This window comes from Rhinatrema bivittatum, chromosome 3 (genome assembly GCF_901001135.1).
Source record: "Rhinatrema bivittatum chromosome 3, aRhiBiv1.1, whole genome shotgun sequence".
NCBI lineage: Eukaryota > Metazoa > Chordata > Amphibia > Gymnophiona > Rhinatrematidae > Rhinatrema > Rhinatrema bivittatum.
This window is the reverse complement of record NC_042617.1, coordinates 326545109-326572653: the sequence shown is the minus strand read 5'-3', so window position 1 is coordinate 326572653 and position 27545 is coordinate 326545109. Positions and strand designations below refer to the sequence as shown.

Sequence of the window (27545 nt, the reverse complement as noted above, 5' to 3'; positions counted from 1 at the left end):
ATTTGGGGCCTATTCCATGAATACTTGAAAGATGCCTAATTGTCATTTTTGGGAGGTTTTTTTAAATCTGTATGATGGGGAGAATCTTCAGCCAGCGTGTTGATGTTGATTTTATATCTTGCAACTTAATCAATCCCTTCTCCTCGTTTTCTTACGGAGATTGTACACTTTGTATAAGCTGTTGAGGAGGTTTCCCTTATTGTTTCTTTGATGTATGCCTTGGAAACAATAAATAAAGAGTTATAAGAAAAAATATTATATGTAATTCTGGTCATCACATCTGAAAAATGATATTGCAAAACTAGAAAAACTACAGGGAAGGGCAACAAAATTGTTAAGAGGAAGGATTGGCTCCTTTATGAAGGAGGGAAGGCTAGGGCTCTTCAGCTTGTAGAAGAGAAACAGGTGAGGGGGATTATCACAGAGGTTTATAAAATTATGTGTGGTATGGAAAAGGTTAATACGGAATGGTATTTTACACTATCAAAAATACTAGGACTAGGGGACATTCCCTGAAATTAACAGGTAGCAGTTAAAACAAATTTAAGAGTGTATTTTGTTAGTCAATGCACAATTAAATTATGGAACTTGTTGCCAGAAAATGTGGTTAAGGATTTTAATATAACTGAGTTTAAAAATGGTTTGGACAAGTTCCTGGAGCACACGTCCATAAATAATTATTGGCCAGAAAGACTTTGGTTTCTCTGCTTCTAAATTCTTGGAGAGAGCAGCATGAAGCAGGCTTTCATATGGGATTTGCTGAGTACTGTTGTGGGCTGAAAGAAATGCATAATATCAACAGCTAGAATAGGAAAAGTTTTTATTCAGTAAATCAAATCAGATATATTAGGACAGCTGCTACAAGTTACCATGCAAGGCAAAGCAGGAGCAAATCTCTCCGATTTTTACAGTTGCAAGTGGGTTATATAGATCACCACCTCTAAAACATACATGAAGTGAGTTATAAGGTACTTCGTTAACATAACATTTTCTCTATTGGTCTGTGCAGATTTCTTATCTGTGATATGCTGCTAAATACTGCACGCATGTATTCACCTTTGACATAGTTTTCATTCATGTGTCCATAAAATTGCTGCATTCCACAATATCTGCAGTTTCTGGTCAGTTACATAAAATTCTTTATTTTACTGGCAAGCTTTCTAGGCAGTCAAATATTCTGCTTCTTCACCACCATTAATATATGTGTATTAATATATGTTTTCACAAGCGCCCCTCACAGCACCCTCATAGTACTTCCAGGTAACTCAGACTGGCCACTGTTGGAGACCAGACACTGGACCTGATGGAGCACTGGTCTGACCCACTATGGCATTTTTATGTTCTAATGTAAAGCAATCACAACCAGCTGGGCACATGACTTGCCCAGAAATACAACCTAAAATGTGTCTCTGACAAGCAGAAACTATATCAGTTTTATATGGAGACTGTTTGTTTTTAAAAAAGACTATTTATACAGAAGTTTTCACTCAAACCTAGATTCTAGGTTAGTACATCAGAAACATAACATGCGGCCATCTCTGGGGTACTGGGCTGGGAGCATTTTCATGGTGCTTGGATTATACAACAGCTTCCTAAAGGAAACAAGAAGCAGCAGCAGCAGCAATGTCTGTATTACTATTGTCAAGTTACGGCTGATTAAACTGAGGCACAATATCGTATTTGTGGCAGGGTTAGGATTCAAACTGAAGCTAAGGGAGATAAAGTGACTCTCCCACAGTCACATACAGACATTCAGGGGCAGAGCTAGGATTTAATCTTAGGCTCAGGGAGATAAAGTGACTCAGAATCACACAGAATCTGTGGCGCAGAGAGATGAAATGACTTGCTCCAGGGTCTTGCAGAGAAGAGATTTGATCTGGAACCCCCAAAATGTCTCCTGCCTTGAAATTCAATGTCCTGAATACTAGACTAGACCTCTAAGGTTTGCTTATACTTCTGGAAGAGCAAACGACAGGCCATATACTGCACCTTGGAATATATCGCATAAGATGGACAATAGAAAAAAACCCTATATTGTAGTAAAACTGGTAAGGACTGGTGGAGTGTTTCTTACACAGACCTGCTTTTGTGATGTTTTTAGAACAGCAGCTTACGTTCCCTCACTCTTAAATAATTCATTTTCCTAATGAACAATCTTTCATTAATAAGAATATACTATATATAAATAATGTGCTCTTTCATTATTATTTGCACTTATTTTATTGATTTCTTCCCAGCACTCAGCCCTAGCGGGCAACTTTTCTAAAAGGAACCAAAGATGCGCACAGTCTGACAATACAGATGATATAGCAAAGGATGAGGCTTGCTTGTCGCAGGGCAGGGTGAGCTGAAGGTAAAACTGAACTCCTAAATTCAGGGACCTAAGTTAGACCCTAAATTAAGTGCATAATTTTAGTCAAACTTAGGCTCCTAGGTTTTCAGCAGAAAATTCACCTAAATTTAAGAGCCTAAAACCTAGGGTTTTGTTGGCCTAGATTTAAGATCCTAAGGCCTGGATTCATCATTCTTCGCAGAATGATGAATCCTGCGAAAACAGGGGGCGGGGTGGCGAAGTGGGGGGGGGGGTGGGACTGTGAAAGCCCGCAGTCTTCACACCACGGCGGTGCGATTTCGGCAGCCATGGTGGGCTGGCTGCCGGTTTTCGCACTGAATAGCATCACCATGAAAGGTGGTGCTATTCGGCACATTACTGCCGTCGATAATGTTAGTAACATTATCGCCGGCCGCAAAGCCACCGCTGACTCCTCCCCTCCCCACCACAACTCCGCCCCCAATCTAATTTGCATGCTATCACACGCGAAAAGGGCCTTTTTGCATGCGATAGAGGCTTATCACACACGATATGGCCATATCGCGTGTGATAAGCCTTTGGAAAATAACCCCCTAAGTTAGCTGCCTAGTGCTGAAAATCAATGTTCTGTTCCTAACTTGGTTTTCCGGCCCTATCTCCACCCCTGTAGCCACCCATTTTTTAGGGCAATACATTTCATATCCTTGTGAAACTAGGAGCCTAACGATTTCTATCCTAATAAATTTTCAAAGGGGCCAATTTAGGAGTCTAACTTCCAAAGTTAGTCACCTAAACCCTTTGAAAACTGACTCCACAGTATCAAACCACTCTGCTCTGCACAGGGCATAAGGCAACAAGAAACAAACCAAGCTGATCAGCACATTCACTCTTAAATTGCTCCTTTTTGAAACTCTTTCAATTGCTCTTCAACAAATCTATGGGAATCCTGGGAGCCGCCATGCTCAAACCCAGGTTCACAGCACTTCATACGCTCACTAGATTCTACTGGTTCATCCTGACTATGTCACAAAGGCATGAACCAATCAGATCTCATGCTAGGTTGAGCAATTTGTGAGACTGTTCCTGACATGGCTGGCATCAGGAGCTTCAGATGCATTGTGAAGCAATGAAAAAATATCAATTTAAAAGTAAAAGGGTTAAGAGGCACAAGGTGAAGGTTATGGTAGCTCACATGGACTTCTGAGAGGTCCAGATGATTTTCTTGCAAGAAAAGGCCAATGATAGATGCCAACACTACAACCTGCAGCCTGGATGGGATCTTCTCTCTGTAAGGATACTGTATGCTGTCAAAGATGGTCGAAATAGCGTGAAGATCCCAACCATCATTAAGTAATCCCAGTGTGCTCTCTCTACACAGTAGTGCTGGTTTTGCAGTTCTGACTTTTTTAGCAAACTCAATGGAAAAATCAGAATTACAAATCTGTGCATGCAATAGGGGATAACTAGGATTGGCTCAGCCTGTTTAATTGACCTGGGATAAGGTGGCAACCTTGATCCATAGGTGCTTGCCTGCCATTATTTGCTCCTTTGCAGTATCTGTGGGTGCAGAACTTAGTTTGCTGCTTTGGAGGAAGACAATGATAAAATGAACCGTTAACTCTGAAGATGCAAAAGGAAGATGGCGCCCATCAATAACATATATATTTCCTAAATTTCTGCAAAAGTTCATTGTGATGATGCCAGAGAAGGGTCATTAATATCCATAGTAGTTCTATACTGGGAGGCTTCTTTATAAGTTGCATTTCTTTGGCTATTTCTGGCTTCTGTCGCCATCCTTCCAATACTGTTCAGTTTGCATTTGTGTGAGTCGAGATAGCGTGCGGTGAAAAGCAAAAATTTCCTCTTCTCCTGTGAACATGGAAATTCCTTCAGCCGAGTCCTGCAAAACATGGGAATACAGAGTTAGAGGACCCCTGCCTGATGAAAACACTCAGCAGTAATTCCCAAACCTGGCAAATGTTGAAGAAACACACTTTTAATTACACAAAGTGAAATCTATGCAGCCAAGCAGTTTCTCTGTATTTTACCACTGGGTCCTTGTACAATTAAATTTATATTAAACTTTATAATAAGGACAAATCAGATTCCTTAGTATATCTGCATAGAGAGGCAGCTGCAGTACCTTGCTTTTGTCCAAATTTAAACGCTCTTCTTTCTCTCAGCCTGCCGGAATGCACTCCAGGAATACCAGGCAAAGGCAGAGCAGAGTGACACATAGGCCCTGCTGCGCAGCTGGCTTGGTTGTACTTCAAAAAGGATGGAACAAATCAATCTTGTGTAACCCATGATTCTCTCCAATACATATTTAAAAAATATCCTACACAGGATCACCTGTCAGTCTCAATGCCACAGCCCGTTCGGCACTGGCTGCTAAATAACTGCACTTAGTTTCTTTAATGAAGTAATGAGGTATGTTCACTTGAACCTACAAACTGAAATATCACTTTAAGGTCTGAGATCTAGCTGTAAGGGCATCTGATGTAATAAAGGTGTCTTGCATTTTTCAGTATTGGAATGTTCGCTCTCTCATGCTATGTTTCATAAGAACATAAAACTTGCCATTGTTGCGGACACGCCTTGTGGCTACTCATTCTGTGGTAAATGCATGTGGGAAAGCCCTGGGAAGGGGTGTAGAGGAGTGATTGCTTGCTCCTGGGTGAATGTGAGCCCCTGGTCCACAAGATAACTCAGAGAGGAGCCCCAAGATACCCCGAGGATAGGAAAGCAAGTGCAAGCTTGGACACAATTCGAACTCATGAAGAATGGAACCGGAACAGGGGACTTCTGGTCCGAAGAGTGAAGAGTCAGAGTTCATAGAAGAAGGATTCCTGGAACTTGGACTAGATGAGGACTCCTGGACATGAATGAAGAAGAGGTGTACTCTTGAAGATGAAGACGAGACTCTTGGAGAAGATGAAGAGGGACGCTCTTGAGTAAGAAGACAGACAAGACTAGACTCTTGGAGTCGATGAAGGGGAACACTCTTGGGTATGAAGAAGAGACTAGGCTCTTGGAGTAGAGGAGAGACGAGGCTCTTGAAGTTAGGGAGTGCTATCCCTCAAGGCACCCTACACAGCCCAAGGACTGGTCACGGACCACCTTGTCCACTGCGCGCCCTACACAACCCGAAGGTTGGTCGGGGACCACACTAGGAGCGGGAGGAGCACCAGATGGAGAGGAGTCGGGCAGCACTCGACGAAGTCCAATGGAGAGATTCCAATCTATCAAGCATAGACTGACTGGAGTCCAGGGAACGTCAAGATCTGCTGACGTGTTCTCCAGGATAATGAGGTATAGTGAAGAGAGAGGTATGCAGAGGGCAGTATCTCAGACAAAGCCATCTTGACATCAGGATACCTGGACAGCTGTGGCGAGGGAAGTACCTCTTGGCGCCAGGCACTCTGGATGTCTATAGTGAGGGAATGACCTCTGGACGCTGGAAGCTTCTGACATCGGAGAGATGGATGACAGCAGGAATGGGCCCCTGCTTAGTGTAGGATCTGAAAGTCTTTAGAGAAGAAGACGACGGACGGACATCAGGATGGAGGACATCGGAACATCAAGGTATCTGGGACTCAGAACAGGCAGACTTCTGGACGTCAGGACATCGAGACATTGGAGCGTCAGAGACATCTAAGAATAGATGAGTTGTCCCGAGGCTTAAGGAAAGGAAGCCTGGGCTGGAACATACCACGAGGAAGGTAGACGACAGGGGAGACCTGGACATCGGACAAAGAAGACATCACGAAGAGAGAAGACTTGAAGTCGAAGTCTTCTGGACAGGAGCTTGAAGATAACCATGTTGGAACAGTGGAACTCCAAAGATGGAACTCTCTGGAGGAAGTTGATTCAGGAGGGTGTTACTCCAAGAGGGTGTTACTCCATCCGAAGGCACTGAAGGAATGAAGCAGCGCCTTTTTATAGGGCAGGAGCAGGAAGAGCCCTGAAGAGGTCATCTGGGAGGGCAGAAGATGAACTTCCTGCGCAGTACCTTTAAATAGAGAGAAGAGCCGTGCGGCCAGCCCCTAGAGGGAGCCCTGGAGCACAGGGGCGGAGCCAAGGCCTGCAGCAACGCTGAGAAGCATGGAGGAAGGCCGGAGGCGGTGTGGGTGGCTCCCTGCCGCGAAGAAGGCTTGGCGGCAGCACTCGGGCCACGGAGGAGGGGAATCCCCGTGGGGGAATTCCCTCGACAAAGGAGCACTCCGGCGGCGGCGTTCAGCCGCAAGGAGAGGGGAATTCCCCGGTGAGGGGAGTTCCCTAGATGAGACATCAGTGGCGTGGTTCCGGCGGCTCACACAGCTGCAAAGAGAAGGGTAGCGCGGCTCGGCAACAGTCCAGGCCGCGGGAAGGAGGTAAGGCCCTGTCTGCGAAGCAGCCGCAGGCAGGGGCGTAACCGCCATACTGGATCAGATCAAAGGTCCATCAAGCCCAGGATCCTGTTTCCTACATTGGCCAATCCAAGTCACAAGTACCTGGCAGACTCCCAAAGAGTAGATGGAAACCATGCTGCGTATCCCCAGGGTCAAGAAGTGGATTTCTGCAACTCTACCTTAATAGTGGTTTATGGACTTTTCCACCAGGTACTTGTCCAAACCTTTTTTAAATGCAGCTACATTAATAGCTTTCACCACATCCTCTGGAAATGAATTCCAGAGCTTAATTATGGCACTGAGGAAAAAATATTTTCTCTTCAGGCCGATACAGTACAGTGCGCTGTGATATTAAGTCGGCGGTCCCGAAGAGTAAACAAGTTAAAAAAAAGAAAAAAAATTTTGAAGTCGGCCGGCGGCTTTCGGGTCGAAAACCGGACGCTCAATTTTGCCGGCGTCCGGTTTCCGAGCCTGTGGCTGTCAGCGGGCTCGAGAACCGACGCTGACAAAATTGAATGTCGGTTGTCAAACCCGCTGACAGCTGCCGCTCCGGGCTAAAAGGAGGCGCTATGGATGCGCTAGTGTCCCTAGCGCCTCCTTTTGCCTGTTTCTACTGCACCACCTCATTTGCTTACTGTATCATGCGCACTGGCGAGTGGCCGGTGCGCGTGCCGGGAGAGCGGGCGTTCGTCTGCTCTCCCGCGTTTTTACTGAATCAGCCTGCTTATTAGTTTTAAATGCATCACCTAGTAACATCATTGTGTGTCCCCTTGATCTTTGTACTCTTTGAAAGAGTAAACAACTGATTAATGTTTATGATTCCATTACACTCATTATTTTATAGACCTCTATCATATCTCCCCTCGGCTGTCTCTTCTCCAAGCTGAAGAGACCTAACCTCTTTAGTCTTTCCTCATAGGGGAATTGTTCCATTCCCTTTTATCATCTTGGTTGCCTTTCTCTGTACCTTTTCTAATTCTGCTATATCTTTTTTGAGATGTGGTGACCAGAACTGCACACAATACTCAAGATGAGGTCGCACCATGGAGTGATACAGAGGCATTATGATATTCCCTGTTTTATTCTCCATTCCTTACCTAATAATCCCTAGCATTTCATTTGCTTTCTTGGCTGCAGCTGCACACTGAGCAGAAGATTTCAGTGTATGTTCAATGATGATACCTAGATCCTTTTCCTGAGTGGTGACTCCTAATGTGGAACCTTGCATTTTGTAGCTATAATTTAGGTTACTCTTCCCTAATTGCATTAATTTGTACTTGTCCACATTAAATTTTATTTGCCATTTACATGCCCAGTCTCCCAGTTTTGCAAGGCATTCTTGCAATTTCTCACATTCCTCTTATGATTTAACAACTCTGAATATTTTGGTGTCATCGGAAAATTTGATCACCTCACTTGTCATTCCCATTTCCAGGTCGTTTATAAATATATTAAAAAGGATCGGTCCCAGAGCAGATTCCTGGGGCTCTCCATCTTTCTCCAATGGGAAAATTTACCACCATTTAGCCCTACTCTCTGTTTTCTATCTTTTAACTAGTTCTCAATCCACAAAGGACACTTTCCCCTATCCCATGGCTTTTTAATTTCCTAAGAAGCCTCTCGTGAGGGACTTTGTCACATGCTTTCTGGAAATCCAAATACACTATATCAACTGGCTCACCTTTATCCACATGTTTATTTACGCCCTCAAGAAAACGTAGCAGATTGGTGAGGCAAGACCTCCCTTGGCTAAATCCATGTTGGCTTTGTTTGATTAAACTATGCATATGTATATGTTCAGCAATTTTGTTCTTTATGATAGTTTCTACGATTTTGCCTGGCACAGATGTCAGATTCACTGGAATGTAATTTTCTGGATCATCCCTTGATCTCTTTTTAAAATTTGGCGTTACATTGGCAACTCTCCAGTCTTTAGGTACCATAGACAATTTAATTATAATTTACAAATTACTAATAGTAAATCTGCAATTTCATTTTTCAGTTCTTTCAGCACTCTAAGATATATACCATCTGGTTCAAATGATTTGCTACTCTTTAATTTGTCAATTTACCCTATTGCATCTTCCAGATACACTGAGATTTGATTCAGTTCTATTGAATCAACACCTTTGAATATCATTTCTGGCATGGGTATCTCTCTTATATCTTCCTCAGTGAAGACCGAAGTAAAGAATTCATTTAGTCTTCCTGCTATGACTCTGTCATCCCCAAGTGCCCCTTGATCATCTTATGGTCCAACTGACTCCCTCGCAGACTTTCTACTTCAAATGTACCTGAAAAAGTTTTTATTATGAGTTTTTCTATCCAAGGCAAGCTTCTTTTCAAATTTTCTTTTTGAGTTTCTTAAAAATGCTTTGCTTCTAACTTACCAGTGCTTATGCTGTTTCCTGTTTTCTTCATTCAGATCCCTTTTCCATTTCCTGAAAGATGTTATTTTAGATATTATAGCCTCTCTCACCTCACCTTTTAACCATGCAGGTAGTCGTTTAGCCTTCTTTCCACCTTTTCTAATGCATGGAACACATCTGTTCTGGGCTTCCAAGATATTATTTTTAAACAACCTCTATGTCTGAGCTAAACTCTTATCCTTTGCAATTGCTCATTTCAGTTTTTTCCTAATCATTTTCCTCATTTTATTATAGTTACCTTTTTGAAAGTTAAATGCTGCTGAAGTAGATTTCTTTGGTGTCTTCCCTTCAGTTATTAATTCAAATGTGATAATATTGTGATCACTATTGCCAAGTGGCTCCAACACTGTTACCTCTTGCACCAAATCCTGTGTTCCACTAAGGACTAGGTCTAAAATAGTTTTCCCTCTTGTTGGTTCTTGTACCAGCTGCTCCATGAAGCAGTCATTTATTTCATCTAGGAACTTTACTTCTCTAGAATGTCCTGATGTGACCTTCACCCAGTCAATACTGGGGTAATTGAAATCACTCATTATTACTGTGCTGCTGATTTTGTTAGCTTTCCTAATTTGGTTTAGCATTTCAATGTCTGTTTTTCATTTGGCCAGGTGGACAGTAATATATCCCCACTGCTTTTTTATTCCTCTTTTCACCTGGCACTTCTATTCATAAAATTCAACATTGCATTTTGTTTCCTGCAGAACTTTTATTCTGTTTGACTCAGTGCCATCTTTAATATATAGTGCACCCCCTCCACTAATTTGATTCATCCTATTATTAATTTGATATAGTTTGTACCCTGGTATCAGTGTCCCATTGTATGTCCTCCTTCCACCAGGTCTCTGAGATGCCAATTATACCTACCTCTTCATCCAGTGCTATACTCTCTAACTCTCCCATCTTATTTTTAGACTTCTAGCATTTGTATACAGACATTTCAAAATATGCTTCTTGTTTGTATTAACAACCTGCTCATCAGTTGACAGGGGTATTTTGAAATCTTTCTGCACTTTACATAAAGGCACCTGGTCCACTTTGGCATTTATTGCAACTTCTCTACTGGAATGCCCTAACTTCCTTGTTCTCTTAGTATCCTTCAAATATACATCATTCCGAACTCTGCACTTCTGAGTGATTATCGGCTTTCCTCCATCATCTAGTTTAAAAGCTGCACTATTTCCTTTTTAAAGGTTAGTGCCAGCAGCCTGGTTCCAGTCTTGCTATGATGAAGCCCATCCTTCTGGAAAAGGCCCTTCCTTCCCCAAAATGATGCTAAAAACTAAAACCCTCTTCCTTGCACCATCGTTTCATCCATGCATTGAGACCCTGGAGCTCTGCCTGCCTCTGGGATCCTGCATGTGGAATAGGGAGCATTTCTGAGAATGCTACCCTGGTGTTCTGGATTTCAACTTTCTTATAGGTCAAGCAGGATGTTAGTCCTCACACATGGGTGACATCATCAGATGGAACCTGGCATGGAAAACCTGTCAAAGTTTATAGAATTTTGACTGGCACCCTGAGCATGCCCAGCATGCCACTATCCACGTGGCCATGTAGGGTCCATCTTCAGTCTCTTTCTTTCCGTGGTGCCATTGCTTTGCAGTGGTGGAGCTCTGCTCTGTCCTCAGAGTTCTTTGTTTTCTTGCAATTTTTCGACGCCTTCGCGTGGGGTCCTCCTTCCCTGGTTTTCCCCCTAGTCAGAGGGGTGGCGCGGTAGGTTTTTTACCTTTTTTGCAGTCGGTTCTGGGGTTTGTTTGGCATCGGTGTCCACCCTGCATTGTCCTCTTGTCGGCATGAGGCATGGCCTCTTCCAAGTTTTTCTCAATACCCCCAGTGCCTGTGGACCATGTCTTTGACTGATGCGCATGAAGTCCGTATTCTTTGCCTGGGGGCCTTGCATGATGTCCATGTTTGTTGGTTTTGCAACCAGATGACCCTTGAAGGTTGTCGGGTGGGTTTAGATAAAATGGAAAAGCTTTTTCATCCCAAGAAATTGGAACCCTCCACGCCGGCGTCAGGCACGTCGATGCTGCAGGGTCGAGGGGAGCCCACGGACACTGAACCATCAGTGTCCATCACCAGTCAGGCTTCCCCTCTGGAGAGGGGCACCAGAGATAGACCGCTGTCTGTGTCCTCCTGCTCCAAGACGTTGGATTCTTCGCCCTCCTCGGCGCTGGGGAAAGACCGGGCTGAGCACCAGGGGCGATTGAGGAAACACCGTCAACGGTCGCCATCGACGCATGGCACCAATTCCAGGAAGGCATGAGCATCAGCCATGTTGCTCTTGAAGCGGCTCCATGAGACCAGGCTTCGCCCTCGGTCGAACCCGGAGTCCCCACCGATATCCATGTTGATGCTGGGCACCATCCCCCTTGTTTTGAAGGCGATCCACTGGCACCCTCAGAGGAACGGCGCCAGTCTCCTCCAGAGGACATGACCTTTGCCAGTTTTTTCTGCATCATGGCGGCATCCTCATCCATGGAAGAGGATGCTAAGGACCATATGCTGGAGGTGCTCCAGTTTTTGGATACACCAAAAGAGGTGGTAGCTTTTCCCGTGCATGAGATCTTCAAGGAGTTGCTCCTGCGCATTTGGGAACATCCTGTTTCCGTGTCTCTGGTAAACAGGAAGGCGGACGCTGTCTACTCGTTCAGAAGTCCCTCAGGGATCCTGGACCCATGCTTCTGTGCCTCCGGGTCGGGAACATAGGGAGTGGGACACACTGGGTAGGAAGGTGTTTCAGGGGGCAATGTTAATAGCCTGTATTGCCCCCTACCAATTATATATGGCCCAACATTCCCAGAACCTCTGGAAAAATGTTCAAGAATTAAGAACATAAGAAATTGCCATGCTGGGTCAGACCAAGGGTCCATCAAGCCCAGCATCCTGTTTCCAACAGAGGCCAAACCAGGCCACAAGAACCTGGCAATTACCCAAACACTAAGAAGATCCCATGCTACTGATGCAATTAATAGCAGTGGCTATTCCCTAAGTAAACTTGATTAATAGTCGTTAATGGACTTCTTCTCCAAGAACTTATCTAAACCTTTTTTGAACCCAGCTACACTAACTGCACCAACCACATCCTCTGGCAACAAATTCCAGAGCTCTACTGTGCGTTGAGTGAAAAAGAATTTTCTCCGATTAGTCTTAAATGTGCTACTTGCTAACTTCATGGAATGCCCCCTAGTCCTTCTATTATTCGAAAGTGTAAATAACCGAGTCACATCTACTCATTCAAGACCTCTCATGATCTTAAAGACCTCTATCATATCCCCCTAAGCCATCTCTTCTCCAAGCTGAACAGCCCTAACCTCTTCAGCCTTTCCTGATAGGGGAGCTGTTCCATCCCCTTTATCATTTTGGTTGCCCTTCTCTGTACTTTCTCCATTGCAACTATATCTTTATTGAGATGCGGCGACCAGAATTGTACACAGTATTCAAGGTGCGGTCTCACCATGGAGCGATATAGAGGCATTATGACATTTTCTGTTTTATTAACCATTCCCTTCCTAATAATTCCTAACATTCTGTTTGCTTTTTTGACTGCTGTAGCACACTGAGCCGACGACTTTAAAGTATTATCCACTATGATGCCTAGATCTTTTTCCTGGGTGGTAGCTCCTAATATGCAACCTAACATCGTGTAACTACAGCAAGGTTTATTTTTCCCTATATGCAACACCTTGCACTTGTCCACATTAAATTTCATCTGCCATTTGGATGCCCAATCTTCCAGTCTTGCAAGGTCCTCCTGTAATGTATCACAGTCCGCTTGTGATTTAACTACTCTGAATAATTTTGTATCATCCGCAAATTTGATAACCTCACTCGTCGTATTCCTTTCCAGATCATTTATATATATATTGAAAAGCACCAGTCCAAGTACAGATCCCTGAGGCACTCCACTGTTTACCCTTTTCCACTGAGAAAATTGACCATTAATCCTACTCTCTGTTTGCTGTCTTTTAACCAGTTTGTAATCCATGAAAGGACATCACCTCCTGTCCCATGACTTTTTAGTTTTCATAGAAGCCTCTCATGAGGAACTTTGTCAAACGCCTTCTGAAAATTGAAATACACTGCTTCTACCAGTTCACCTTTATCCACATGTTTATTAAGCCCTTCAAAAAAAATGAAGATTTGTTAGGCAAGACTTCCCTTGTATAAATCCATGTTGAATGTGTTCCATTAAATCATGTCTTTCTATATGCTCTACGATTTTGATCTTGAGAATAACTTTCCACTATTATTCCTGGCACTGAAGTCAGGCTCACTGTTCTATAGTTACCCGGATTGCCCCTGGAGTCTTTTTTAAATATTGGGGTTACATTGGTCATCCTCCAGTCTTCAGGTACAATGGATGATTTTAATGATAGGTTACAAATTTTAACTAATAGATCAGAAATTTCATTTTTGAGTTCCTTCAGTACCCTAGGATGCATACCATCCAGTCCAGGTGATTTGCTACTCTTTAGTTTGTCAATCTGGCCTACTACATCTTCCAGGTTCACAGTGATTTTGTTCAGTTCGTCTGACTCATCACCCCTGAAAACCATCTCCGGAACTGGTATCTCCCCAACATCCTCACTAGTAAACACGGAAGCAAAGAATTCATTTAGTCCTACTGCAATGGCCTTATCTTCCCTAAGGGCCCCTTTATCCCCTCGGTCATCTAATGGTCCAACCGACTCCCTCACAGGTTTCTTGCTTCGGATATATTTTAAAAAGTTTTTATTATGAGTTTTTGCCTCTATGGCCAACTTCATTTCAAATTCTCTCTTCGCCTGTCTTATCAATGTTTTACACTTAACTTGACAATGCTTATGTTTTATCCTATTTTCTTCAGATTTATCCTTCTTCCAATTTTTGAAGGATTTTTTTTGGCTAAAATAACCTCTTTCACTTACCTTTTAACCATGATGGTAATCGTTTTGCCTTCTTTCCACCTTTCTTAATGTGTGGAATACATATGGACTGCGCCTCTAGGATTGTATTTTTAAAAAATGTCTAAGCCTGTTGAACACTTTTAACCTTTGCAGCTGCACCTTTCAGTTTTTCTCTATTTTCCTCATTTTATCAAAGTTTCCCTTTTGAAAGTTTAGTGTTAGGGCTGCAGATTTACTTATTGTCCCCCATTCCAGTTATTAGTTTAAATTTGATCATGTTATGACCACTGTTGCCAAGTGGCCCCTCCACCGTTACCTCTCTCACCAAATCCTGCATTCCACTAATAATTAAATCTAAAATAGCTCCCTCTCTTGTTGGTTCCTGAACCAATTGCTCTATGAAGCAATCATTTATTACATCCAAGAACGTTATGTCTCTACCAAGGCCTGATGTTACATTTACCCAGTCAATATTGGGGTAATTGAAATCTCCCATTATTATTGCACTGCCAAATTGGTTTGCTTTCCTGATTTCTCTTAGCATTTCATCATCTGTCTGACCATTTTGTCCAGGTGGACTGCAGTATACTCCTATCACTCTACTCTTACCCAACAGACATTGGATTTCTACCCATATAGATTCTTCTGAGCTTTTAGTCTCTTGTATGATCGTTATGCTGTTGGTCTCTATACCCTCCTGGACATAAAGTGCCACACCCCCACCAAGTTGATCCTCCCTATCATTGCGATATAATTTGTACCCTGATATAGCACTATCCCATTGGTTATCCTCCTTCCACCAAATCTCTGTGGTGCTAATTATGTCAATCTCATCATTTGCTGCTATACACTCTAATTCTCCCATCTTACTTCTTAGGCTTCTGGCATTGGCATACAGACATTTCAAAATTTTTTTTGTTTGTTTTAACAACCTGCTTTTCAGTTGTTTGGGATAATTCGGAAATCATTAGCTTCGGTGATTTTTTACATATAGGCATATGAACTGTTTGCATTTAATGGAACCTCTCTGTTGGGATGCCCTGACTCTGCTGTTTCATTGGTATCCTTCAAAGATATATTTCTCCGAACCATGCACTGCTGAGTGATTGTCAGCTTTCCCCATTGTTCTAGTTTAAAAGCTGCTCCATCTACTTTTAGAAAGTTAGTGCCAGCAGCTTGGTTCCACTCTGGTTAAGGAGGAGCCCATCCTTTCGGAAAAGTCTCCCCTTTCCCCAAAAGTTTCCCCAGTTCCTTACAAAGCTGAATCCCTCTTCCCTGCACCATCGTCTCATCCACACATTGAAACTCTGGAGCTCTCTCTGCCTCTGGGGACCTGCACGTGGAACAGGAAGCATTTCAGAGAATGCCACCCTGGAGGTTCTGGATTTCAGCTTCCTACCTAAAATCCTAAATTTGTCTTCCAGAACCCCTCTCCCACATTTTCCTATGTCGTTGGTGCCCACATGTACCATGACAGCTGGCTCCTCCCCAGCACTGTCTATAATCCTATCTATGTGACGTGTGAGGTCTGCCACCTTCACACCAGGCAGGCAAGTTACCAGGCGGTCCTCACGTCCACCAGCCACCCTGCTATCTACATTTCTAATAATCAAATCACCAACTATGATGGCCGGCCTAACCCTTCCCTCCTGGGCAGTAGCCCTGGGAGAACTGTCCTCAGTGCGAGAGGACAATACATCACCTGGAGAGCAGGTCCTTGCTACAGGATCACTTCCTGCTACACCAGGGTGATGTTCTCCTACTGGGAGACCTTTCTGATCCAAGGCAGCACTGGGGCTGCCAGACTGGATTTGGGACTTGGCTACTATGTCCTTGAAGGTCTCATCAATGTATCTCTCTGTCTCCCTCAGCTCCTCCAATCTAGCCTCCAGAGGTCGGACTCATTCCCTGAGAGCCAGGAGCTCTTTGCACCAAGTGCACACATACAATCTCTCACCGGCAGGTAAAAAATCATACGTGTGACACTCAATGCAAAAGACTGGAAAGCCCCCCTCTTGCTGCTGGACTGCTGCCTTCATCTTAGTTTTATTGAGTTCCTAGTTAAGTTTAGGATACTAATGGAGTTGGAATGAGAGTACTTTAAATTTACAGGTGAATTTACTAATTAATCAGCTAGTGTCCTGTTGCGATCCCTCCTGTAGCTGCGCCACAGGAGGCATCTTACCTTCTCTCCCGGAGGCCGCTCCGAAGCCAGGACCTCGCCTACGTACCATCCAGGATTTGCTCCAGGGCCTGGGAGGCCTAGCTGTTCCTGAAGCCTGCCTGTGGCTTGCTTGGCTGTGTTTGGACTTCCTGGTTCGGCCACGCCCTTCTCCCTAGGGGCCGGCCCGCAGCTCTCCACCTCAGTTATAGGGCCAGCGAGGGGCGGTCCAAGTGAACTCCTCCCAGGGAGTTGCCCGCATACAGCAGTATAAAAGGACTTTCACTTCAGTTCCTGTTCACCTTCGGATTAGCTTTGCACATCGCTGTCTTCTGTCTGCAGATCCAGGTCCTCAGTGGTCTTGCTTGTCTTGGCGGCTCCCTGCCCTGTGTCTTGCCTGTTACCTTGATGTTGGTTCCAGATGTTACCTTGATGTTTGTTCCTGATCCAGTTCCTGATGTCCCTGCTTACTGTAGGCTGCCAGGAGTACAGCAAACCTACTTTAGGCTGCCAGGAGTACAGCAAACCTGCTTTAGGCTGCCAGGAGTGCAGCAACCTGCTTTAGGCTGCCAGGAGTGCAGCAACCTGCCCTAGGCTGCCAGGAGTGCAGCAACCCACCGCTTCCTCTTCCCTGTGCTCGTCCCGCTCCTGCGACTGTAGGACAGGGTGGTCCGTGACCAGTCCAGCCGTGCTGGCTGTGTAGGGCGCCCTGAGAGACAATGCCAATATCTTCCTTCCCAGCCCTCGTCCATGTTGTCTTGCTTCAGCCCTCGTCCATGATGTCTTGCTTCAGCCCTCGTCTATGATGTCTTGCTTCAGCCCTCGTCTACGATGTCTTGCTTCAGCCCTCGTCTACGATGTCTTCAGCGTTCTAAGGACTCTGTCTGCCCTCGTCCTCTGTCCGGCCTGCCGCCCTATGCCGTTACCCAGCGGCAGGTCCGAAAGGGCTTGGAACAGTCGGAGGACCGTTCATCAATCAACATTGCGTTGTTGGTTGCCATGGGCGTGCAGGTCTGGCTGAGGGTCGGATTCTGTTCCTTATCCCTGCTTCAGTACCTGCCTGGCTCTCCATGCCTGCATCGGCTCACCTCCCACGATGTGGCTTGGGGCTCCTCCCTGGGTCTTGCCATGGCTCAAGGGCTCACTCTACCTGCTCTAGAGGCGACCGTGCTCCTCGCGCCTGCAACAGAGCCCGAAGGTCTCCAAACCCTCGGCCCATCAGCGGCGTGGTGGACGCGCTCATAACAGTCCTACAAGGGGATGATTAAACTTTCAATAAAGGCTGGTACAATAGTATGATTTAGATAAGACCCTGATTGATTTTTAATGAGAAAGTGTCTCGGGCCTAAAGATCAAGGGTTGAGTGGGTGGGAAAGACAGACACTAGAATTAACTATCTCTGGCTGCTTATTACCTCAGACACACACAAACTCTAAAGAATATATACCTTAACTTTTATAAGCCCAAAAATTTCTGAAAGCTATACTTACCAATCCTCTTTAACCACCGTTAAATTAATCTTCACTCAGCAGGAAGCGTTAAAATTAATCTTCACTCAGCAGGAAGCATTCCTAGCGCTTGTCTAGTAGGGCTTCGACTGCGGTAAGCAAGAGGTGCGTTCCACGTATGACGTTTTTGAGACGTCAGCTCACATGGCCGCAGTGGGCATCGGAACCGCAGGATGGCCTGACTCAGAGCCTTGGATCTCCGGCTGGAGGTCCAGGAGAAACTTGCGGACCTCCTCTATACAGGGAATAACTTTTTTGGGGATAAGATCCGGGATGCTGTGGCTCAGTTAAAGTATCATCATGAGACCCTCCAGCATCTTTCAGCTAGCACCTTGGACCCCCCCCCCCCCTCCTCGGCCAGAAGGTTGGTGAGGCAAGGGGCACATAGGTCCTTTTACCATCAGAGAAAATATTACTCTCCAACTTCCCGCAGATGTTCTCAGCGGGTGTCCTCTAGGGGCCGCTCCTTGCAGCCGCAGACGCCTTGAACCCAGCTAGCATCAGCTGAGCCCTGCTATGGCCTTTTGACTGGCAGAGAGGAAGCATAAGTCCAGTCACCATGTCCACCAGTAGGAGGCCACCTGCGCCTCTTTCTTGATCGCTGGTTAGTGACCATGTCGGATCAGTGGGTCCTATCCATTGTTCACCAAGGTTATAGTTAAAACTTCTTCAGTGTGCCCTCTTGGGGTCAGTCTACCCATCAGGAAATACTGTTGTCCAAGATCTCTGCCCTCATTCAAGCCAGGGCACTTGAGCCAATTCCTCTGCGGCAGCAGAGAACAGGGTTTACTCCTGATATTTCCTGATCCCCAAGACTGGGGGACTTCGTCCCATCATAGCTCTACGGGCTCTGAATCGTTTTCTCAAACGAGAGAAGTTCAAGATGGTCTCCCTCGGCACTCTGATCCCTCTCTTGCAGAGGGGAGACTGGCTTTGCTCCCTCGATTTCAAGGACACGTATGCACACATCAAGATCTCCTGCAGTCACTGGAGGTATCTCAGCTTCCTGGTGAGCACCAGACATTTTCAATATAGGGTGCTGCCATTCGACCTCACCTCGGTGCCTCGTGTCTTCATCAAATGCCTAGCTCCAGTGGCAGCACACCTAGGATATCTAGGGACGCAGGTAGTTTCCTTACTTGGATGACTGGTTAATGAAGAGCAGTTCCCAAGATGCTTAACCATTCAGGAATTGGAGTCTCTCGGGTTTGTCATCAACTATCTGAGGTTCCATCTGACTCCATTACTGCACCTGGGTTTTATCAGTGATCACCTGGTCACGGCAGAGGGCAAGGCTTATCTTCCTCACGACCAAGCGCTCATTCTGGCTGCCTTGGTGAGCTTGGTGCACAGGAGTTGGCGGGTCACTGCCCGTCTTATGCTCTGCCTTCTGGGTTACATGACGGCCACTGTCCATGTCACACCTTTTGTCTACCTACATATGCGCAGGGCGCAGTGGACCATATGGTCCCAGTGGCAGCAAGCCTCCCAGGACCTCAATGTGTTTATATGTGTCTCTCCACCGCTCCAGATTTCCTTGTTCTGGTGGGAGGACCTAGCCAGTCTGGAATAGGGGGTTATTTTTCAATCCTCCGCCTTCCAGGTTGTCCTCACAACAGATGCTTCCACACTGGGATGGGGTGCCCACATGGAAGGGCTCTGCACCCATGGCCTGTGATCTGCTCTGGAACCTCAGTGCCAAATCAATTTCCTGGAGCTCTGAGCAATCCATTACAACCTGTGGGCATTCCAGGACTACTTGGTGACCAAATCGGTCCTCATCCAGACCGACAATGAGGTAGCATTGTGGTACATCAACAAACAGGGAGGCACAGGTTCGTTCCTCCTGTGGCAGGAGGTGGTTCAAATTTGGTCCTGGGCCCGCTCTCAGAATATATTTCTTCGAGCCGTCTACCTGACGGGGAATGGAGAATGTAGTGGCAGACCGTCTCAGTTGGGCTTTTCGAATGGTCCCTAGTCCCAGTGGTAGTAAACATGATTTTCCGTCTTTGGGGAATCCCAGACGTGGATCTATTTGCCTCCTCTTGCAACAACAAGGTGGAATCCTTATACTCCCTCTATGGAGAGAACGGCAAACCAATCTCGGATTCCTTTGCCTGCCATTGGTGCAAGGGGCTTCTGTATGCTTAATCTCCGCTCCCACTGGTGATGAAGACGCTCCTGAAACACTGGCAGGACAGGGGAACCATGATCCTCATAGCCCCCTATTGGCTGCAGTAGGCTTGGTTCTCACTCTTGCAGGACCTCTCGGTCCAGAATCCGATCAGTCTGGGTATCTCCCTGTTGCATTCGTGGCTGCTCTATGAACTCACTTCACCCTCTCTACCTCTGTGGTGACTCCCTCCGGGTCTGATGGACGGCTTGCTGCTGCGGCGTCTCCATGCCGCCTCTCTCCGGCGTACCCGGACTGGCTCGACGCTGCGGATCCACCATGTTCTTGATGATGTAGGGCACGCGCGCTCCAAAGTATGTACCAGCAAAGGCGCAAACCTCAGGGCGTCCCCCTGTATTGACGTTATCCGCTTTCAACATAAAAGGTCTTCACTTTTGCTTACGATTTGAGTTAGCAAGGATGGACGGACGGTCTACGAATCGCATACGGATTCATCCAAGCTACTCTGCCTCCTCGGACTTACCAGAGGTACCCGCTCCTCGGGGCCCTCGCTCTCTTTTCTCTATTTCAGATTGCAGATAGGAACCAGTATTCGCTCCTCGAGGGCCCATGTTCCTGAATACTCTGAAGATTCTCTACTGCCTGGAAGCTATCGCAGATACAGACATTCGTGAGTTACCACCGCTCTCTCAGAGCTTTCCTTGGAACCAGGTACTCGCTCCTCGAGGGCCTAACTCTTTCCAGCTACTAAGCCTCCTCAAGAACCTATGTGAGTTTGTCATCTACTACTGGCTATGAATACAGCATACCCTGTCTACTCACTATCTATAGTCTTTCTACAGCTCAGCAACCCTGGGATCGCAGTTCCAGTATCTGAGGGACTTCAGACCTGCCGGGCATATCAGCTCACTACTGCCACCTCTGGTGGTTCTACTAACCTGTCTAGTAAAAGAACTATCTGTGTCTGTCTCCAAACCCATGCCTAGCCGGTGGTCCCTCTCAGGATATCCTCCTGGGGGTGCTGTCATCTGCCATCTGCCCAAGGATTCACCTATTTACATTCCTTTCCAGCTGAGTACCCTCTCTAGCACTCCACTGGTACAGATTGCCAACTCAGCAGTCTATATCATAACATGATTACTAGTTCTGCCTACGGAGCATATCAGATTGCTAAACTCCTCCTTCCACGGGAGCTAGTCGCTAACAGATTGCAACTCTACATGGTGACTCATAACAGATTGCTAACTCCTCCCTCTACAGGAGTATCCAGCAGCAGATTACAATAAATTGCTAACTCCTCCCCTCGGGAGGAGCAAAACCTAACACTCCCTAACCCTAGTCACACATGATCAGGCCAGGATGTGCAATCCATACCTCAGGGCATTATCTCTGATGGCCTGGATATTGAAGGGCTAGTCTTGCAGCCCTTGGCATAGTCTGATGACGTATCCCAGGTTCTGGTTGCCTCCAGGAAGCCTTTGACTAGAAAGTCATACAGCCTGAAGTGGAGGTTTGCTGTCTGGTGTGAGCAGCATGGGTTGGATCCATTTACCTGCTCCACCCCAAAGCTCTTGGACTACCTGTTGCACCTGTGGAAGCTGGTTTAAAGACCAACTTGGTCAGAGTGTATTACAGTGCCACTGGGGCATATCATCACGGGTGAATGGTACGCCCGTCTCAGTGCAACCCTTGGTTGGGCATTTCATGAGTGGTCTGCTTCATTTGAAGCCTTCTCTACGTCTTTTGCCTGTATCCTGGGACCTTAATGTGGTCTTGGTTTGCCTCATGAAGGATCCCTTTGAACCTATGTGCACGTGACCTGAAATATCTGACCTGGAAGGTCATATTCTTGGTTGCGGTCTCCTCGGTGCGTTGGGTCAGCAAACGTCAAGCATTGGTGATGTACCCACCTTATACGAAGTTCTTCCAAGATAGGGTGGTTCTCCGTACTCACCCTAAGTTCCTGCCTAATGTAGTATCGGACTGGCATCTGAATCAGTCTATCATCCTACCTACCTTCTTCCCAAGACCTCATTCGCACCCAGGCAAATGGGCCTTGCATACTTTGGATTGTAAGAGAGCCTTGGCATTCTACCTGCAGAGGCTGGCAGGCCATAGACAGTCCTCTCAACTCTTAATCTCATTTGATAAGAACCGAATGGGAGTTGCTGTGGCCAAGCATACCTTATCTACCTGCATCTCGTTCTGCTATGCGCAAGCAGGATTGCAGCTTGAGGGCCAAGTTAAGGCTCACTATATCTGGGCCATGGCAACTTCGGTGGCTAACTTGCGAGCTGTTCCTGTGATGGAGATCTGCAGGGCTGTGACGTGTAGTTCTCTCCATATGTTCACTGCTCACTATTGCTTGGAAAGAAACAGCCGCCAGGATAGTAGCTTCAGCCAATCTGCCCTCCGTAACCTTTTTCAAGTCTAAACCCAACTCTTCCACCTAGGATCCTGTTTTTCGGGTTCAGGTTGTCTTCCTCTGTTACCAACACCACCTACGTTGTTCTGCCATTAGCACCTGTTTGGTGTCTGTTGGTCTGCTTCTTTTGGAAGCCGCCTGCAGCTAGGTATTCACCCATATGTGAGGACTACCATCCTGCTTGTCCTAGGAGAAAGCAGAGTTGCTTACCTGTAACAGGTGTTCTCCTAGGACAGCAGGATGTAGGTCCTCACGAAACCTGCCCGGCACCCTGCAGAATTAGGTTTCATTTTAAGATTATTTTATTTTTGTAGTTCTCTGTAAGGTGACTGATAGGCTACACAGAGATGGGTGAACCATCCACCCCTCAATAGTAGGCCCCAATAGCAGTGAGAAGGACTCTGATGGAGTTGGTCTTCAGGCCAGCCTCTGAGAGGTGCAGAAGATAATCAAGAAGCTTCAAGGTGAAGCAGGAGAACGGATCCAAGCTGTGGCGCTCACACCAAATGGAGAACCTTTTCCACTTCAAACCATAATACTTTCTAGTGAAAGGCCTCCTGGATTCCACCAGGACCCAAGATACCTCTTCTGAGAGATCCAGGGGCTGTAAGGTTACCCTTTCAACATCCAAGCCATGAGGGTCAAGGCCTGAAGGTTGGGATGGCGCAGCCTGCCCTGATCCTACGTGAAGAGGTCTGGGAAGATCCCCAGACTGATTGGCTCCCGCAAGTGTCTTGGCCAATAAGGGGCAATGAGAATAATGGTTCCCCGGTCCTGTTGAAGCTTCAGGAGAGTCTTCAACACTAGTGGCAGGCAAAGGTGTCCGATGCCAGCCTGCCATTCCTCCTGAATCAGGAGCAAAACTGATTCACCTTCCTGTTGCAGGGGGACATGAAAAGATCCAAATCCGGGGTTCCCCAGACGGAAGATCGAATCTGCAACCTCCTGCTTCAGGAATCACTCGTGTGGGTGGAAGGAACTACTCAGATTGTCCGCCACCACATTCTGCAGCCCTGGTAAGTACATAGCGCGGAGAAGGATGCCCTGGGACAACCAGATATGGACTGCTTCCTGACAAAGGAAGAACAACCTCATTCCTCCCTGCTTGTTCAGGTACCACATCGATAACTGATTGTCAGTCTGCCAGACGATTCTGAAACGCCCAAAGCATATACCGGATTGCTCGGAGCTCCAGGAAGTTTATCTGACATTGCTCCTTTTGAATCAACCACCAACCCTGGGTGCGGACGCCCTCTACATGGGCACCCTAGTCCAGGTGGGAAACATCTGTGGTGAGGATGACTTGAACAGGGAAAAGCTGAAAAGGGACCCCATCACTAAGTTGGATAAAGTTCTTCACCATGACAAGGACTAACCCTGATGCACACCTGAAGGTCCTGGTTGGCCTGACACCATTGGGACCGTAGCATCCACTGTGCCCCGCGCATATATAGAGTGAAGGGAGTGACATGGACAGTCGCAGCCATGTGACCCAAAAGATGCAGCATGTGGTGTGCGGAGACCTGGCAACTCTGAGAGATCGCTCCCGCCAGGGACACTAGGGTGAGTGTCCAAGCCCGGGGTAATGTTAGAGCACAGAGACTGTAGCACACCCTGCCGGGTGGTGCTCTTGATGAGCCAGTCGTCCAGGTAGGGAAATACCTGCACTCATAGTCTCCTCAGGTGAGAACCCACCACTGCTAAGCACTTTATGAAGAATTGGGGCATTGACGCCAGGCCGAAATGCAGTATCCGGTACTGAAAGTGATCCTCGCCTACCACAAATCGGAGGTATTTCCGATGGATGTGGGAAATTTTGATGTGGGCATAGGCGTCTTTTAGATCAAGGGAGCAAATCTAGTTCCCCTTTGCAGGAGAGGGATTAGGGCACCCAGCGAGGCCATCTTGAACATTTCCTGCTCCAGGAACTTGTTCAAAGTCTGGAATAGGACAGATGCCTCCTGTTTTCTTTGGAATCAGGAAATACCTGGAGTAGAAGCCGCTGCCCCGCTGCTTTGGCGAAACGGGCTTGATTGCCTTGGCCATTAGAAGGACAGAGAACTCCATCAACAGGATTTGCTGATTCGCCGAAAACCCCCACAAGGGGCTTGGAAGAGAGTCTGAAGGGACCCGCTGGAAATTTAACCAGTACCCCCAATGAACGATGGACAGGACCCACTGGTCCGAGGTGATAGCTGGCAAATGGTCTGCAAAGAACCACAGCTTAAAGTGGTTAAGGTTGAGAGGCATATGCAGAATCTCGTTTTAGGTGAGCTCATGGGTGGGGGTGGGGTGGGGGGGTAGAAGTGTTTTGGGGGAACAGGGAGTTCCATGATACATAAAAATATTGTCAGACAATGTTTACAATATATGACATGTTATATTCTCACTGTTATGCTTTGTCAACACAATACAATTATAAATTGAAAAAAAAAAGAACCACAGCTGGCCCCCAACCAGGGGATCCATCGTCGGGGGTACAAGTGCCTGGCTTACACTCCCCTCTCTGCCAGTCAAAACCCCGTGGCAGGGCTCTGCTGGGGCGCTGGCTGTGTCCAAGGAGTACATGGGTGCCGAAGGCATGTCCTAGGCCCCGCCCATTGAGACCTTGCTCTGACCGCTGGAGAGTAGTATTTCCTCGGGCGATAAAAAAGGGAGTCTAGGTCCTTGCCTTGAGGACTTCTTGCCAGCGGATTGTGGGTCAGATGTGCTGGCTGAAAGATGCTGAAGGGCCTCATAATGATCCTTCAGCTGTGCCACTGCCTCCTTAAGTTTATCTCCAAAGAGATCCTCTCCGGTGAAGGACAAGTCCGCAAGATGCTCCTGCACCTCTGGATGGAGGTCAGAGTCCCAAAGCCAGGCCATGCGCCGAGCACCTATGCCTGCCACAGCCACTCTCGCCGCCATCTCAAACACATCATAGGCGGACCGGACCTCATGCTTGTCACTCTCCAAGCTCTGCTGCACCATCTTTAAGGAAGTCCTCCTGCAGTTGCTGCAGGAGGCATTCCACCAGATCCTGCTTCCAGAGGTTCCCGGAGTACTGGCGCATATACAATTGGTAACAGGCAATATGGGCCACCAGCATGGAGCCCTGGAAGACCTTTCTTCACAGGGCATCCAGGGCTCTGTGTTCGCAACCTAGAGGAGCCGAAGTGTGGGTCTGAGACCTCTTCGCCTTCTTAAGGTAGATTCCACCACCACGGACTGGTACAGAAGCTGACCCCGCTCAAAACCCGTGGTAGGCTGCACCAGATATACAGCATCGATCTTCTGGTTCACTCTGGGTACCGAAATAGAGTGCTTCCAAAGCAGGACAAACAATTTCTTGAAAATGTCATGTACCAGCACAGCCACCACCCCCTTAGGCGCATCCACAAATTGGATGACCTCAAGCATTTTGTGCCTGGAGTCCTCCTCCATTAAAAGCTGGAACAGGACTGCCATGGCCTGCACAAAACCAGTAAATGTCAAGTCCTAAGGATGAGATCTACGTCGCTCCTCCAGAGGCAGCGGCTCAGAGGGCAGGTCCTCAGAATCCTCTGAAGAAGACATGGACACCTCATCCTCCCAGGGGTCTTACAGAGCGTCCTCCTCACTCAGATCACCCAGGGATCCCGGTGGAGGAGCCCTAGTAACACCCTTAGGCCAGGACTCAGAAGGCACCAGGAGCCCGAGGGAACCAGGAGGCACTGAGGGAACCAGGCCCACTGAGGAACTGACAGGGTCTTGGGCAATGTTGGCCGTGGGGGTCTTCCGCAGAAGCGGAACTATCAGCCCCCAAGGCCCTCCCTCATCTGAGGAATCAGCCACTGGAATAGCCTCCGATCGTGGCAACATCAGTGTCCCCCGGGGCATCAAAGGCACCCAAGGCAATGGCAAGGGCTGCGTTGGCAGCACACCTAGGAGCAAATCAAAGCGCTCCAACAACAGTGCCAGCATTGACGGAGTGGGTTGTGGCAGCTCAATGCCTTGTGGGGCCAGCCGACCGTCAACCGTACTCTGTGCTCCAACTCCTCCTCAAATGCTGACAAAGACAGCTTGAGGAGGCGGTGAGACCAGGTCCCCTTCAGAGCCTCCAGGAGAACTGGTACCCAGCACCGAAACCGGTTGGGATTACAATGCCTCCTCGGCTCAGGGCCACTTCGGGGGCACCTCTGTCGACTGGTGCCTTCCCGAGCTTGGACATGCGAAGACAGCGACTGATGACTGTGCTTCCTCAACCTCCCATGTTGCTCAGCCCAGTCTTTCCCCGGAGCCGAGGGAAATGACAATAACCAGACCTGGACTGAGAGGAAATAGAAAGAGGCCGGTCCCCAGCGCCCAATTTGACCTTGGAACCTGACAGTGGAGAAGCTAACATGGGACTGGTGGTCACCTGCCCCTCCTTATTCCAAGGTGTCGATGCCCCAGAGGTTGAGGGCTCAGATTTCCTGGGACTGAACAGCTTCTCCATTTTATCAAGGCATGCCCAGCGCCCCTGGGGGGGGTCATGTGGGTGCAGAACACACGCCCCCAGACTTCATGCGATGCCCCCAGGCATAAAATACAGACCTCATGGGGGTCTGTAATGGACATAGTCCGGGGCACTGGGGGCATCGGCGAAATCCTGACATTGGAATAAACAGCCTGCGAGTGGTCAATGGCCAGCGGCCACCAGGAGATGGCACTGTCAGAAATCGACCGCTAGGAATGTACAAACTTACCGCGACGCCCGCTAACTAGGGCCGGGAGATAGTCCTGGCACAATGAACTGAGAAAGATTTACTCTGTCGTGGCAGTTTTCCAACCAAAAACCGTATGAGCTTCACATCCGCAAGACAGGACCCATGTGGATAGTGGCATGCTGGCCGTGCTCAGTGTGCCTAGTCAAAGGTCTAGAAACTTTGACAAACGTTTTCCGTGCTGGGCTCCATCTGATGATGTCACCCATATGTGAGGACTACCATCCTGCTTATCCTAAGAGAAAACACTATTATAAGATCAGGCCACTAAGCATTTCTGCTGCTTCACAATAAGAAAGGGTAAAGGTCACGTCTCCTACCTGGCTCAGCCCCAAGTCATCCATCAATATTCGGCTTTCCTCATGCTCGCTATCCAGGGGTTTGTGCACAAAGAGACTCTGCAGAGGTACATCTGCGGAACAAATCACTCGCACCTGAAAGGGAGATAAACAAAAGTGAGGTTCTCTTCAACAATGCCGGAGGGGACAGTACTAGTTTCAAAAATACTGACTTTATTTCATGATAGAGTGTCTCTCCCAGGAAGAAATGGTCACTTTTTTACACTCATGAACT

General features: G+C 47.1%; 1 protein-coding gene across 3 annotated transcripts in view; it reads right to left on the bottom strand.

Annotated features, from left to right (window-relative positions):
* Window positions 1-27545, bottom strand: part of AFG1L (AFG1 like ATPase) — a 372398-nt gene that overhangs the window by 16737 nt on the left and 328116 nt on the right. For 2 of the 3 annotated variants that reach the window (XM_029595309.1, XM_029595311.1), the window contains 2 exons: window positions 27293-27406; window positions 804-4211 (listed from right to left, as the gene is read on the bottom strand). In XM_029595309.1, coding sequence (XP_029451169.1) covers window positions 4083-4211; window positions 27293-27406 — 243 coding nt within the window. In that variant the 3' untranslated portion in view covers window positions 804-4082. Of the gene's footprint in view, window positions 1-803; window positions 4212-27292; window positions 27407-27545 lie in introns of those variants that run through there. The other variant, XM_029595310.1, reaches the window with a different exon arrangement.